Source organism: Lissotriton helveticus, chromosome 1_1 (genome assembly GCF_964261635.1).
Source record: "Lissotriton helveticus chromosome 1_1, aLisHel1.1, whole genome shotgun sequence".
Taxonomy (NCBI): Eukaryota; Metazoa; Chordata; class Amphibia; order Caudata; family Salamandridae; genus Lissotriton; species Lissotriton helveticus.
The window spans coordinates 266,403,028-266,416,155 of NC_136057.1; the positions used below are offsets into that span (position 1 = coordinate 266,403,028).

Sequence of the window (13,128 nt, forward strand, 5' to 3'; positions counted from 1 at the left end):
CTCGAGCAGTAAAAGGAAGAGAAGGGCGTTCTTCTAGCTCGTCCAGATCGAGTGTACGCTCCGCCAGTTCATATCGTTCACGAAGATCGACATCTAGTGAGTCATCATCACCCACACCTGTGTCATAGGATAGTGACGAATACATCTGCATGGTATCAGATCCAGACCGACTGAAAAGGTACCCGAAATTGGATATTCGAATAGGAGATCACCCTGCCAAGTTTGTATTGGACTCAGGAGCTTCTTTGAACTACATCTGTGCTCTTGAATACCAAAGCATGAAGCCAAAGCCGAAACTAGAACCCGCAGCTGTCCGGGTATACACCTGGATGTCCAGAAAACCACTGCCATGCTTAGGTCGTTTTAGCACGACCCTCTCCTACAAGGATCGACAGATTCCAGCCTATATTCATGTAGTTGAAGGCCCAGATCTGGCCGATTGCCTACTTAGTCTGCCAACAGCAGAATGCCTGAGACTTGTGGAACTCCTTTACATGACAGAGGATGCCCCAGACATTGTCTGCAAATTTCCAAATCTCTTCAAAGGGATAGGAAAACTCAACCAATTCATAGTAAAGTTACGTATCGACGAACAAGTGACCCCAGTGGCGCAACACCACAGGAAAGTGTCTTTTCACTTACAACAGGCAGTGGATGATGAACTCCAAGATTTGCTGAAGACAGACATCATCGAACGCACATCAGGGCCCACCCCTTGGGTATCACCAGTGGTGGTAGTGCCCAAGAAAGGGATGGACAACAAAGTACGTCTGTGTGTGGACATGTGCGCGCCCAACACGGCCATCGAGAGGGAGCACCATCTAGGACCACACATTAGCAACATGATCGCTCGTCTTAATGGTGCTACTGTCTTCTTGAAGCTCGACCTCAATAAGGGTTATCATCAACTGGAATTGCACGAAAAGTCACGCTATATTACGACTTTCATGACCCATCAAGGACTCTTCCGTTACAAACGCCTAAACTTCGGTATATCCTCGGCTGCCGAGATTTTCCAAGAGGCTATCCGGCGAGTAATCCAGGGGATCCCAAACGCTTTCAACTATAGCGATGATATCCTAGTGTTCGGGAAAGATCAAACTGAGCATGACACCGCTCTGGACAGAGTATGCCACGCATTACTGAACGCTAACCTAACTTTGAACCCAGACAAGTGCGAATTCCACAGATCGACCCTGAAGTTCATTGGTCACATTTTCTCCAAGGACGGCATGAAGCTAGACCCAGAGAAAGTGTCCGCTCTCGCAGACACCCCGACACCACGAGACGTCAGCGACCTTCGATTGTTTCTGGGGATGGCGAGTTACTGCGCACGTTACATCCGGGATTACGCTACCATCAGCTATCCCCTCAGGGAACTCACCCGTCAAGGTCAGCAATTTCTGTGGACACCAGCCTGTGATCACTCCTTCAACAAAATTAAGAAAGCTGTCAGCTCTGCCATCAATCTAGCCTATTTCGACACTAAAAAGAAAACTGAAATTACCGTTGATGCCAGCCCGGTGGGCCTGGGCGCCATTTTGGCCCAATATCATGAAGACTCAGACCAACGCCACATCATCGCCTATGCCAGTCGCAGCCTCACCGACACCGAGAAGGCATACTCTCAACCTGAAAAGGAGGGTCTTGCGGTGGTTTGGGCCTGCGAGCATTTTCATCTCTTCATATATGGCAAACATTTCACTCTCATCACGGACCACCAAGCCCTCCTCACCATATTTGGTAATCCCAAAGCCAAAATGCCCCCGCGCATTGAACGGTGGGGACTGCGTCTTCAGGACTACGTGTACACTATCATCCACAAGTCAAGGAAGTTGGAAAATCCGGCGGACTACATGTCCAGACACTCTCAGACATACACCAGTGAAAGGTGCTCATTGGCTGAGGAGTATATCCACTTCGTCATTGACACCGCATGTCCGCCCACAGTGCCCCCGGAGGCGATCCGTGAAGCGTCCAGTCAAGACCCTGTCTTCCAAGATGTCATGGCTCGTATACGCAACAACTCGTGGAGACACGTAAAAGACAGCCCCCAGAACTCTACTCAGTGTATCCAAGAACTCATAGCATTCAATAACATCCAAGAAGAACTGTCCATCAGTGTGGAGGGTTTGTTATTGAGAGGGGGAGGATAGGGATCCCACAAAGACTACGGCAAGGAGTGATTAACCTCGCCCATGAAGGCCACAGAGGAATAAGTGCCACCAAGAAGGCTCTACGGGAGAGTGTCTGCTTCCCGTCTCTCGATCAGAAGGTGGAGGCCACCCTCAAAGACTGTGTCTCATGTCAACTGGTGAGCCGTGATGAACCGCCAGCTCCTTTGCAAATGTCAGAGCTACCAGATGGAGTATGGCAGCAAATAGCCATTGACTTCTACGGCCCCCTAAAATCGGGCAAGTACATTGTCGTCGTCATGGATGAGTACTCCCGATTCCCGATTGCGCATCTAGTGTCATCCACCAAGGCGACTGCAGTAATCCCAGTCCTTGATGAGACCTTTGCAGCGTGGGGTATTCCGCTGGGAGTGAAATCTGACAATGGACCACCGTTCAATGGCCACGAATTCGCGGACTTTGCAAAGCACCTCAACTTTAAGCATAAAAAGATCACACCGTTATGGCCTCAAGGTAACGGCATGGTAGAGTGTTTTATGGGGACTCTCAAGAAGGCGGTCCAACAACCAGAACTAGCTCATCGAGACATACAACAAGCCTTAAATGAAGTACTGCGAGCATATCGCACCACACCTCACGCACCACCAACCAATGCCCAGCCACCTTGATGCTAGGGAGAATTCCTCGCACACGGCTGCCTACACTAGGCTGTGCTCTACAGCCTCAAGCTGTGAACATTGATCATGACACACTGGTCAGACTGGACCATGATAAGAAACTAAAAATGAAGACCTATGCCGGCCAACGCAGACACGCGAGACATGCAGACATCCAAGAAGGAGATTGGGTGATAGTTAGGCGTGATCGAAGCATGAAAGCGGATAGTCGTTATCTTGCCCATTCCTTGAGAGTCAGTAGCCGGAAAGGGACAATGATCACAGCAGAGGCAGATCACAAACGGATAACTCGCAACACACATGTACTTCAAGAAGTGTAATTTTAACGATCATGATGAGGCTCAGCCATATGAGTCTACCACTGAGTCAGTGAGTCAAAGTGAGAACAGTGACAGAGACCATTCCAGTCCAGTAAGATATGAAGAGGCTGCAAGCCACCGAATCCGGACACCGGCACAGCTCAGCCGCCCCCGGCAGCATGTCAGACGACCAGCCCGCCTCATTGAAGAAATCTGAGAGACAGTAAGACTCTTTGTACAAAAGGGGGAGGTGTTGTATCGTCATCGCCTGACCCTGGACACAGACAGGGCAGGCGGAACCATGAAGGGCGGGGGTAACGCCGGAAGAGAAGGAGCGAAGTTAGTTCCAGGTAGGCACGAATAAAATAAAGACGTGTCTGTACCTCACTCCTGGCTCCTGGTCTTTATTCAGGGAAGAGGTAACAATTGTTTCCTGCCCTGTTACCAGCTTTGCCCTGACTTTCTAAATCCTATTTTAGTTAGAGTATGGAAGACTACTGAGCTGGTAGTGTGGACCCTTCATCCAAGCAATAACACATCAGGCTAAACTAGCCCTGCGATCTGGATGAGTTTTATTTTATTTAACTTGTATGTTTAAGTCTGGGCGGTTAAATATTTGGATGAGCAGTGGAAATGGTGTTTTCGTCTTTCTTAAACTCCAAACAGCAAACAAATAAAGAAAGCAGTTAAAAAGTATTTAAAAAGTATTTGCCAGCAGGGTGATCGTCCGTTATTTGGGACTCGTGTCCATTGTTTATATGTGATTTGGGAGATTGCAGCGAGCTCCCTCGTCCTCTGCGAGAAGCCTCCGAGCTCTGCAGAACTCTGGTTGGGGCGCCTTGAACTCCTCCTATGGGCTTAAGGACAGCCCCTCTCCGGCCTCCAACAGACTGCAATGGACCCACTACCAGGGCTTTAAGTGGGATAAAAATACTAGGGGGTCTCTCAATTGGGCGTGGCTAATGTAATTAAGGGAGTGGCTTAAAACATGTAAGCTAAAAATCTGCGCTTAACATAGTGTGCGACAAAACTTGTATTTTGCTGTTTCTGTTATTCCATCCAGATATGATACAACAAGTAACATCATACCCACAAGTCAGGACTATTGTCTTTGTCAATGGCTGTTAGTTTCATAAGATAAATAAGCAGCAACTATAGCTTGTACATACTATTGAAAAAAGCTTCCACTTAAAGCCCTGGTGACACCACCACAAAGTTGCTGCTCCTGAGTTTCAAAAACAGAAGATGACTCTCTTTAAAGGATTTCCCTTCCCCTACAATGCTCATGCCGTAACTTCTCCACAATTGAGCACACGCACATCAATGTGCCTGTTGTCACTAAAGTTTCAATGGGTTTTCCCATTGTTCTGCACTTTATTGCCATCCTAGGTTTGCACTGTATAAATACCATTAATTACTTACATTAAATATCCTTGTACTGCAATCCATCTGACATAGTAAGTTGGGTGATGTTTACCTGGTGAAATTGTGCCTCATTCAGGTTAAAATATTCTTCCTACTTTTGATAACCTTTTTTTAATGATGTATCAAAAAATATATTTAAATGTATGCGTAAACCCATGTCTTCTACTTGCTAAAAATATAATGTTATCGTTGAAGTGACACTGCTAGCAATTTCCATGTTAATTTTTTTTTTACATTAATGCTTTTGTCAATATTTTCTTCAGTTTGCTGAAGTTATGGCATTTCATTAGCACTACTTATCATTTATTTATTTTGTGTAGCCTGGTCCTGCTGCAAGTGCTACTAATGTTGGTGCATCCAGCTGATTTCCCAGTAAAGCTATTGCGCCCAGACCGGCTGGTTCAACTGTCCGACAAAGGTACGGCTTGAAAACTTAATTAATCTCAATCTATCAGAAGTCCACTTTTTTAACACTATGCATTATACACACAGTGAAATATACATTTGAACTGTTTTATTAATCCTCAAAGATTGCACAATTTGTAATCTTTCAATCCCCCTTGCTGAACTGTAAAATCGAGGTCATTTGTAGATTTTTAGCTTATTGTGCAACTAGGGTCAACCCTTTTCAAACACAAATTATAAAGTCTTCAATTCTTGACAATTTCATGGAATTGGATAAACCTTTTTATTCATCTGAGTCTGATGTGTGTTTATGGAGCTCGGTGAGGGGAGTTACGGAAAGAATATAGTGTTGAAAGTAAAGGGGCCAATATGTAAATAAAAAGCATTGTCATTTACAATGCCAAATGCTGAAATTCTCACAAATACCACACTGCACGTAGATAATAATATTTTTTTCAAATCTTGTATTTTGAGTGATATGGCCACCGAAGGCCCTGATTCTATATTAAAAACAGAGGTTTGGACTATACCATTTCCCAATGAAAGGCAACATTTTTCTCCATGTGTTTCCATACCTGGTGTGTCACACAGTTTAGTGCTCACTTTCCCTCCATATTAAAGACCAGTAGATGTTTTAACACCCAGGCTAATGTGCTGCATAGCTAAATAGATATAAGGTCCCAAAGGTGATACTGATGCATTGCAAATGCTTGTTTAATGTAAAGTTGTCTTGAAGCTGCTTGCTGTATTCAGAATCCCTTGAATACATTGTATGAGAGACCTCAGTAATTCCTAAGTAGAGGGTGTCAGATCTGGCCCTGTCTGCAGAGTCACCTCAAATTTTTTGCCTTGACTCCCTTCCTCTGCTGAACCCATTTTTGTTTGTCTTTTAGTGCTCTAGGCAGTTTACAACCACTAACCAGTGCTTACGTTCTCACTAAAACATGGTAAAATGCCATTATCACAATTAGTTTACTTATAGCTTCCTTGTATATTAGAATACATTAACCCATGGGGCTGGTGTACTCATTGTGCCACCTCCTAACCTATCATTGCCAAACATGTTTCTTGCCTGTCACTGCAGATTGTAGTGCAATTGTAATTTGCTATTTTAATATGACACTGTAACCTTTAGGCAGTCCTAAACCTTCCTTATTACTAAGGGTGGGCATAGTTGGCAGAGTACCACTACACGGAATTCTGCAGAATTGATCAAAAACTCAGTGAATTCCACCCCGCAACTCCATTCCGTCTCACCACAATTAATAAAATAGAAACCTCACATACCCTTGGTAAAACGACAAGTAAATCTATCACCACATGCTAAAATGCATATAATCATTTCACACAAGTGAAAATAAAAATGTAACAAGCAGTTTCGAGGTGATGGTTTTGATGTCCTCACTAACTTAGGGAGAGAACCAAGCAGATACCTTTATCACAAAGAGCACATCCTGCTGAACATGTGGTGGTGGTCCCATCCTCCTAGGACCACCCCAAGCACAGTTATGAGCAAAAGATACACTCCCAACCAAAGGCCGTGCAAAGCATTATGGGACAATATTCCAGGGTTCAGTAAATATTCAATCCAATATCAAACCATTCCTCAAAGGCCATGCTCTCCGACTCATCTGAGAGCTAATACTATAATATTCACTAAACTCTAGAATCTCGCTCTATAATACATTGCTGGGCCTTTGGTTGGCATTGCATTTTTGCCCATAACTGTGCTTGGGGTGGTCCTAGGAGGATCTGCTAACCAGAGGTCTACCAACAATCTGTGCTGGGCTATTGATTCAATATGACTTACCTTTCAGTGTCCCACGTCTCTCCAGTAGGCAATTGGAGATGAAACTGTCCTCCTCACTTTGGGCCTTATTTATGAAGGCCGTGCGCCGCCGGTGCGTCACTTTTAACATGGGAAAAAGTGACGCACCAGTGGCGCAAGGCTTTCATAAATGAGGCCCTTTGTGTATTTCCAGGGACATCTTAAGGATTTTTTTGGGCCCTGGGACAAACGTATTTCAGGGGCCTCTGTTCGGAACATTTTTGCATGTATGATCCAGTAGTAGTTTTTCCATGCTGCAGAGGCACACTGGTCCAAATTCTAAATATGCTTTAATCTACTATTCAGGCATTGTGATGTGTGTTTTTAAAATTGTGACATAGCAGAAGCTCACTAATATTATGGCAAATAATCTCTGCGACCCACTGCCAGTTCTCATTTGTGAGGTGCTGTTTAGATCTAAAAGGAACTTTCTTTTCATGGATGTAGCATGTTGTTGAAAAACAAACATTTGTCTCCAAACTTTCTGTAATTAACTCCCACACATCACTCCAATTAGAAATAAATGTAAGCAATCTATTTTTCGGTGGCATTCAAGGTCATCCTCGCAGAAATATGTGGAAAACAGAGCCGCTGTTTCAAGGGGGCCCCAAAACAGAGCCGCTGTTTCAAGGGGGCTCCAGATAAACAGGGGCTTTGGGCCAGAGCCCACCTTGTAAATGCCTTAACACGTCTCTGTATATTTCTAGTCAGGCAGCAGCACACGCACAAGATGCAGAAAGGAGAAGGCGGGCCGTCTTCAGTTCACCAGTTCTGCATCTGTTCCTACCTGGTCTTCCCTGTGGGACATTCATTGTTGTAGGTGTTGTTCTGACCATGCCACGGGTAGGTATGCTGGAACTGTTCTGACCAGACCTAGACATCAAGAAAATGCCTTTACTTCTCAAAGTTCATGCAGCTTTAGCAAACATTTCAGAGAGGTTGGAATGAGAACATGTTGGGAGAAGGGAGACGGCAGCCACAGGTTACCACTGACACTATGGATCAAACCCCAACACTCAGGATACACATGAGAAGAACTCACAGAGATAGCCCACCTCACCAGCAACAAAGCCCTCTCACACACACTGCAGATGGAATCATGGGAAGAGGGTCACATCTTCTCATCCTTGGACAATATGAGGCGCTACTCAGATATTGATCATCTTTCATGGAATGCTGCTTTTCCAGCCTTGGCTGCTACACTTGCCTGCAGTCTTTGTCCCACACCTTCACGCCCTGATACCCTCTGTGCCTACGCCAGGGGCTAGTGAGTAGTGATACACATCTTGTCTTGAAGCGCAGCCATGGTAAAGCCCAAGGTAAGCAGTGCGGTGCACCAGCAATAGACAGCACTGTGACCTGGAGGCATTTCAGCTCCCCAAAAGAAAAAGAGGATGCCTGTCGCAAAGCGAACACACACACACACAGACATCATAGGCCCACTGTAGTATCTTTGTCATACATACATTGAAGAGATGTAGCCGAGGCAGATGAGGTAGAGTTGAGAAGTAGGTTTATTAAGCCATAAGTAGATTTACATGAAGGATTAGGCTGGAACTAGCAGCCCCACCAGGAGCAGCCTCTTAGCTACTCAGCCCATACTCCAACTGTCAAACCTCACACCAGTCACCCAAGCATTCCATTCATGTCAATCACACTCACATTCTAACCTGGAACACTCACACTGGCTGAGTAGCTAGATGCAGTGAAATGCATGAACATAAATATAACTCAGAATACTACATTATCCTCTTCCTTACAAAAAGAAAAGAAAGAAGAAATAATCAGCAAAGAGGAAAACTATAGACAATAAAATTACAATAGAAGATAACAGTCTGTAAACCCAGGGATGAGGAGGAAACCGCACCACGAGAGGGAAAACAGACAAACAAGGTAAAGAAGGAAGAAAGAGTCAGTAAATACTGAATAGCTAGATGCAGTGAAATGCATGAACATAAATATAACTCAGAATACTACATTATCCTCTTCCTTACAAAAAGAAAAAAAAAAAAGAAATAATCAGCAAAGAGGAAAACTATAGACAATAAAATTACAATAGAAGATAACAGTCTGTAAACCCAGGGATGAGGAGGAAACCGCACCACGAGAGGGAAAACAGACAAACAAGGTAAAGAAGGAAGAAAGAGTCAGTAAATACAAACACTGACACTATCCTCCTCCTTTAATATTGCAAAAGATAAAATTATACTCACAAAGCAAGTGAGTAAGACCTAGAATGAAGGAAGGACCTTCATAAAGGTAGACTGTGGCAGACAAAAACCACGCCTCAAATGAGGAACTGAGAAGGTGTACAAAGGACAAGCCTAAAAACACACGCAGCACAAAATTGTGCAGCACAACGTGGCAACAATTCCACTCCTCATGTGAGGAACACAGAAAATATGAGGTTACTCATAAATGAGTGTGTTACAAAAGAAAGACCTAAGAACACACGCAGCACAAAATTGTGCAGCACAACGTGGCAACAATTCCACTTCCTAAGTGAGGAACAGTAAAATATGGGGTTACCCATGACCAAAAAGGAAAGAGATGTGACAAGGGACAGGACCCAAGCATACACGCAGTACGGACAGGTGCAGCACGATGTGTCAAACTAACACATAGGTAAGAAGTGAAGTACAACCAGCTTACACAAGACATAGTGAGTCAAATAATGACTACACGCACAACGAAATTGTGATGCACATGGCGTCTTACACACTGGACACAAAAGAGAAATTCGCACAGTGCGAAATGCACGCAAGGTGTCCAACACAGGTAGAGAAGGTAAAAGTCCTAAACAAAGACAAGAACCCAATAACCCAGACATGAGGGTTAACTAATGGTAAAACCATGAGGGGAAATAGGATCACAACCTAAACCCATCCCAAGACAGGGATCAATGATGCAAATGAGGGTGAGAGAACCCTTAACCAAACTTTGCGCAGACATGAGTGGGAGAACTCACATACATTATAATGACGAAGAGGGTGAGGGAACCCACACGTGAAGAGTGACACAAGCATAAATGCAGTGTAGACATAAGGGTGAGAGAACCCATCATAAATTAAACAATACTTTTCTTGTGCATCTTAAAAATGAACATACTGTAAGTTGAAAATATGCAAATAAATTAACCACAGTCATAGGTATGCCAAAAATATACAAATAAATTAACCACATTCATAGGTGTGCCAAAAATATGCAATTAATTAACCACAGTCATAGGTGTGCCTGTCACCGCGATGATAGACAGGCAAGATGTAAGTTGCATGAAAATTTCCAGCAATGAAAACCATGTCGACGAAAACATAAAACTTTGCAGCACTTTGAAGCATTAAAAATTGCCCATGTGGGATAAAGATGAAACGTGGCACAAGGATAAGCGAAGTAAACCTTTGGTGAAATATTCCATGTAGGAAAATGCAGGAGTTTAAACACATAACGTTCGATGTTGAACGGAGCTTGCAGGAGAATGTAGCTTGTGACAAAGCTAGTCAATACAGTACATTGCTGGCGAAACAGGAAACAGTACTTTGCGTGACAAAGCTAGTAAAGACAGTACCTTGCTGGAAGGATTCCTCACGGTGGATGAAAACGGGTCAGCAATGAACAAGTGGAAAAGAAAACGCAGTAGCACAAGACATCTGAGGCACAATGGCTCGAAGAACCAAGCGCGGTGGAAATTAATGCTTCAAAGGACCTCCGATTCAAAGCGTTCCAGCTGCGTGAAGATAAAATGGAGGCACGTAAAATGGAGGTACGTAACTTACGCTTAGCCGGGTGGCTGCAGGCACGTCTCTGTTGTAAGGCGTCCGACAGCAGCAGAGACAAGCACGAAGCAGGCAAAACGTCATAGACCGTTCCACAGAGGCTGGAGCTAAGAGGTGAGGAGCGCGTGCAACCTTCAAGTTTTAAACGTTGAATGACAGTTTATTTTTTGTTATTGGTCTTACTATAAGGAAAACCACCGACATTAAAAGAAACATAATTTGTGATATTTGCTACCACCGACAGCTTCCTCATGTGGAAAATAAATCCAACTCCAAAGCGCCCTCTGCTGATACACGTCGAACATTCAAAACAATTTTTAGCGATAACTTCCACACACCATGTCGGCCTCTTTCCAATTAGGCAAAATTGGGGTTTATTAAGCCATAAGTAGATTTACATGAAGGATTAGGCTGGAACTAGCAGCCCCACCAGGAGCAGCCTCTTAGCTACTCAGCCCATACTCCAACTGTCAAACCTCACACCAGTCACCCAAGCATTCCATTCATGTCAATCACACTCACATTCTAACCTGGAACACTCACACTGGCTGAGTAGCTAGATGCAGTGAAATGCATGAACATAAATATAACTCAGAATACTACACCCACGCAGCACCCACAGCTGCCAGACCAAGTCCCACTTCCACCCATTGCAATGGAGCTCCTCCTCAGGCTGGCTGATTTTCAATGCTCCACAAATAAAAGCAGCCCTTAAACTACATGTGTCGTGCACAGCTTTTTCCATTCAGTGGCTACTAAACAGGTGTTGACAACAACCAATACTAAAGGGGCGCTCTCCACTTTATCATCAAAGAGGACTCAAAGAATACCAATAGAAAGGCAGACAAAATGTACTAGGCAATTAATCCCTAATTTACTGTCAATTAAGGTGGCGAGCTAAAGCCCCTTTGTGTGTCTTCTTTTCTTGATCACCGGAGAGCTGCCATTCAGCTCAAATTGTCTCTAGCCAGATCGGATGCCACCAAAGATCCCTTAGGACTAGAGCAAAGGCACTCAAACAAGGAAAACAGAAAAAAGATGCAGGAGGTCCATTAGGTTAAATGGGAAAATGGCAGTGGTGGGACAGCCACATGGAGGGCCAGGGACACTCATCCTTACCTATAATATGTAACCTTCTTTCACCATTGAATATGCTCTGTTCCCAAAGTTGTGACTTTTATACATTGTCAGAAAAACAATAATCATTCGGTAAATGTGAACACTGGATTGCCCACCTCACGGAAAAATAACTCTTTTTGTCTGATCGCCCAGTTAACCTGAGCTCAGCCCCCTGGTAGCTATGAGACACATCATAAACAGAGGAAAAGAGTCCCCTCAGTGCAGCAGTGGAAAGGTAAACCTCATCCAATCAGAACACTGTTATTCCTAAATGCTCCCACTCAATAGGAGGCAAGCCATCGAATCAAGAGCAGAAACCAGAGATCGGCAACAACTGTATCTTATCTTATCTATGTAAGCTCTCTGTCTGTCAGCATTAGAAGCATGCAAGTCAGATACATGGCTCACATGTATTCCGACATGGAAGATGCTGTTGGTCCTCCTCTTAGGAGTGATCCCATATCCATAAGAAATCCCCAATATCCTAGTATTTGTCTAATCTAACCAGATCTGTATGTTTTTAGTAATTTGTATCCATGTTCTATTCATTAAAATCATTATCGGCCAGATGAAGGAAGCCTAATACCGGTCGGTAACGGCCAAAATTACCGAATTTCGGCCGTTACTGACCGGTATTAGGCTTTTTCGATGTAGGAGGCCTAAATGAAGGATTCGGTAATTTACCGAATCGGTAATTTAAGGAATCGGTAAATTACCGAATTCCTAAAATAATGATTCGGTAAATTAACGAATCCTTAATGCAGGAAGCACTGAAATGAGTGCTTTTCCCATTTCAGGATTCGTTTTTTACCACCAACTACAAGTTGGTGGTAAATATCGAAAACCCAATAAAAAGCAATTTATTGCAATTTATGACAGTGCCATGTGGCACACATACATGCCCTTGGGGCATGTATGTGTGCCACATGTGCACCCATGCACTATTCAGGGCTGCAACAGGGTGTCAAAGTGACACCCTGCCACCCTTGAATGTGTTCCCCCTTTTACCGAATCGGTATTTACCGATTCGGTAATTCCCATTCATTCGTATGGGCCTGGAGGCCCATAGGGATGAATGGGAACTACAGAATTGGTAAATGAATCTTACAGATTCGGTAAAAAATACCGAATGAATATCTATATCCCATTTACCGATTTTAAAATACCAAATCGGTAAAATTCGGTATTTTAGAATCGTTAAACCTGGATTACCTACATATGGCCCTAGATGTCTAAAAAAAAATGATATTTTGCAATTACACATAAAAGAAAAAGCGAGTTAGTGTAGCCGGTACTTTGCTAATAAAACAAGAATGCAGTAAATAATATTTCATGAATAGGGTCGCAACGCTCTCTAAACCAAGTTAAGAGACGGTATTAATAAAACAAACATAAAAGAGTAAAGCAAGGTAAAAGTTAGTTTAACTTATTTTAGCACTTTCGAGCCTGAACAGGAGAGTCCAGGAT

At 43.7% G+C, this 13,128-nt stretch overlaps 1 protein-coding gene and 1 long non-coding RNA gene across 3 annotated transcripts in view; one reads left to right on the forward strand and one right to left on the reverse strand.

The window, feature by feature from the left end:
• Positions 1–13,128, forward strand: part of LOC144791619 (uncharacterized) — a 271,095-nt gene that overhangs the window by 255,152 nt on the left and 2,815 nt on the right. Inside the window, exon 5 of the long non-coding RNA XR_013602444.1 lies at positions 4,857–4,954. This is a non-coding gene — a long non-coding RNA (uncharacterized LOC144791619). The remainder of the gene's footprint in view (positions 1–4,856; positions 4,955–13,128) is intronic.
• LOC144791482 (olfactory receptor 13C9-like) overlaps positions 1–13,128 on the reverse strand; it is a 183,383-nt gene that overhangs the window by 46,905 nt on the left and 123,350 nt on the right. Inside the window, exons 1-2 of one of the 2 annotated variants that reach the window (XM_078666282.1) lie at positions 10,335–10,468; positions 7,557–7,642 (exon numbers count right to left, since the gene is read on the reverse strand). In XM_078666282.1, the coding sequence (XP_078522408.1) occupies positions 7,557–7,605 (49 nt within the window). In that variant the 5' untranslated portion in view covers positions 7,606–7,642; positions 10,335–10,468. Of the gene's footprint in view, positions 1–7,556; positions 7,643–10,334; positions 10,469–13,128 lie in introns of those variants that run through there. The other variant, XM_078666219.1, reaches the window with a different exon arrangement.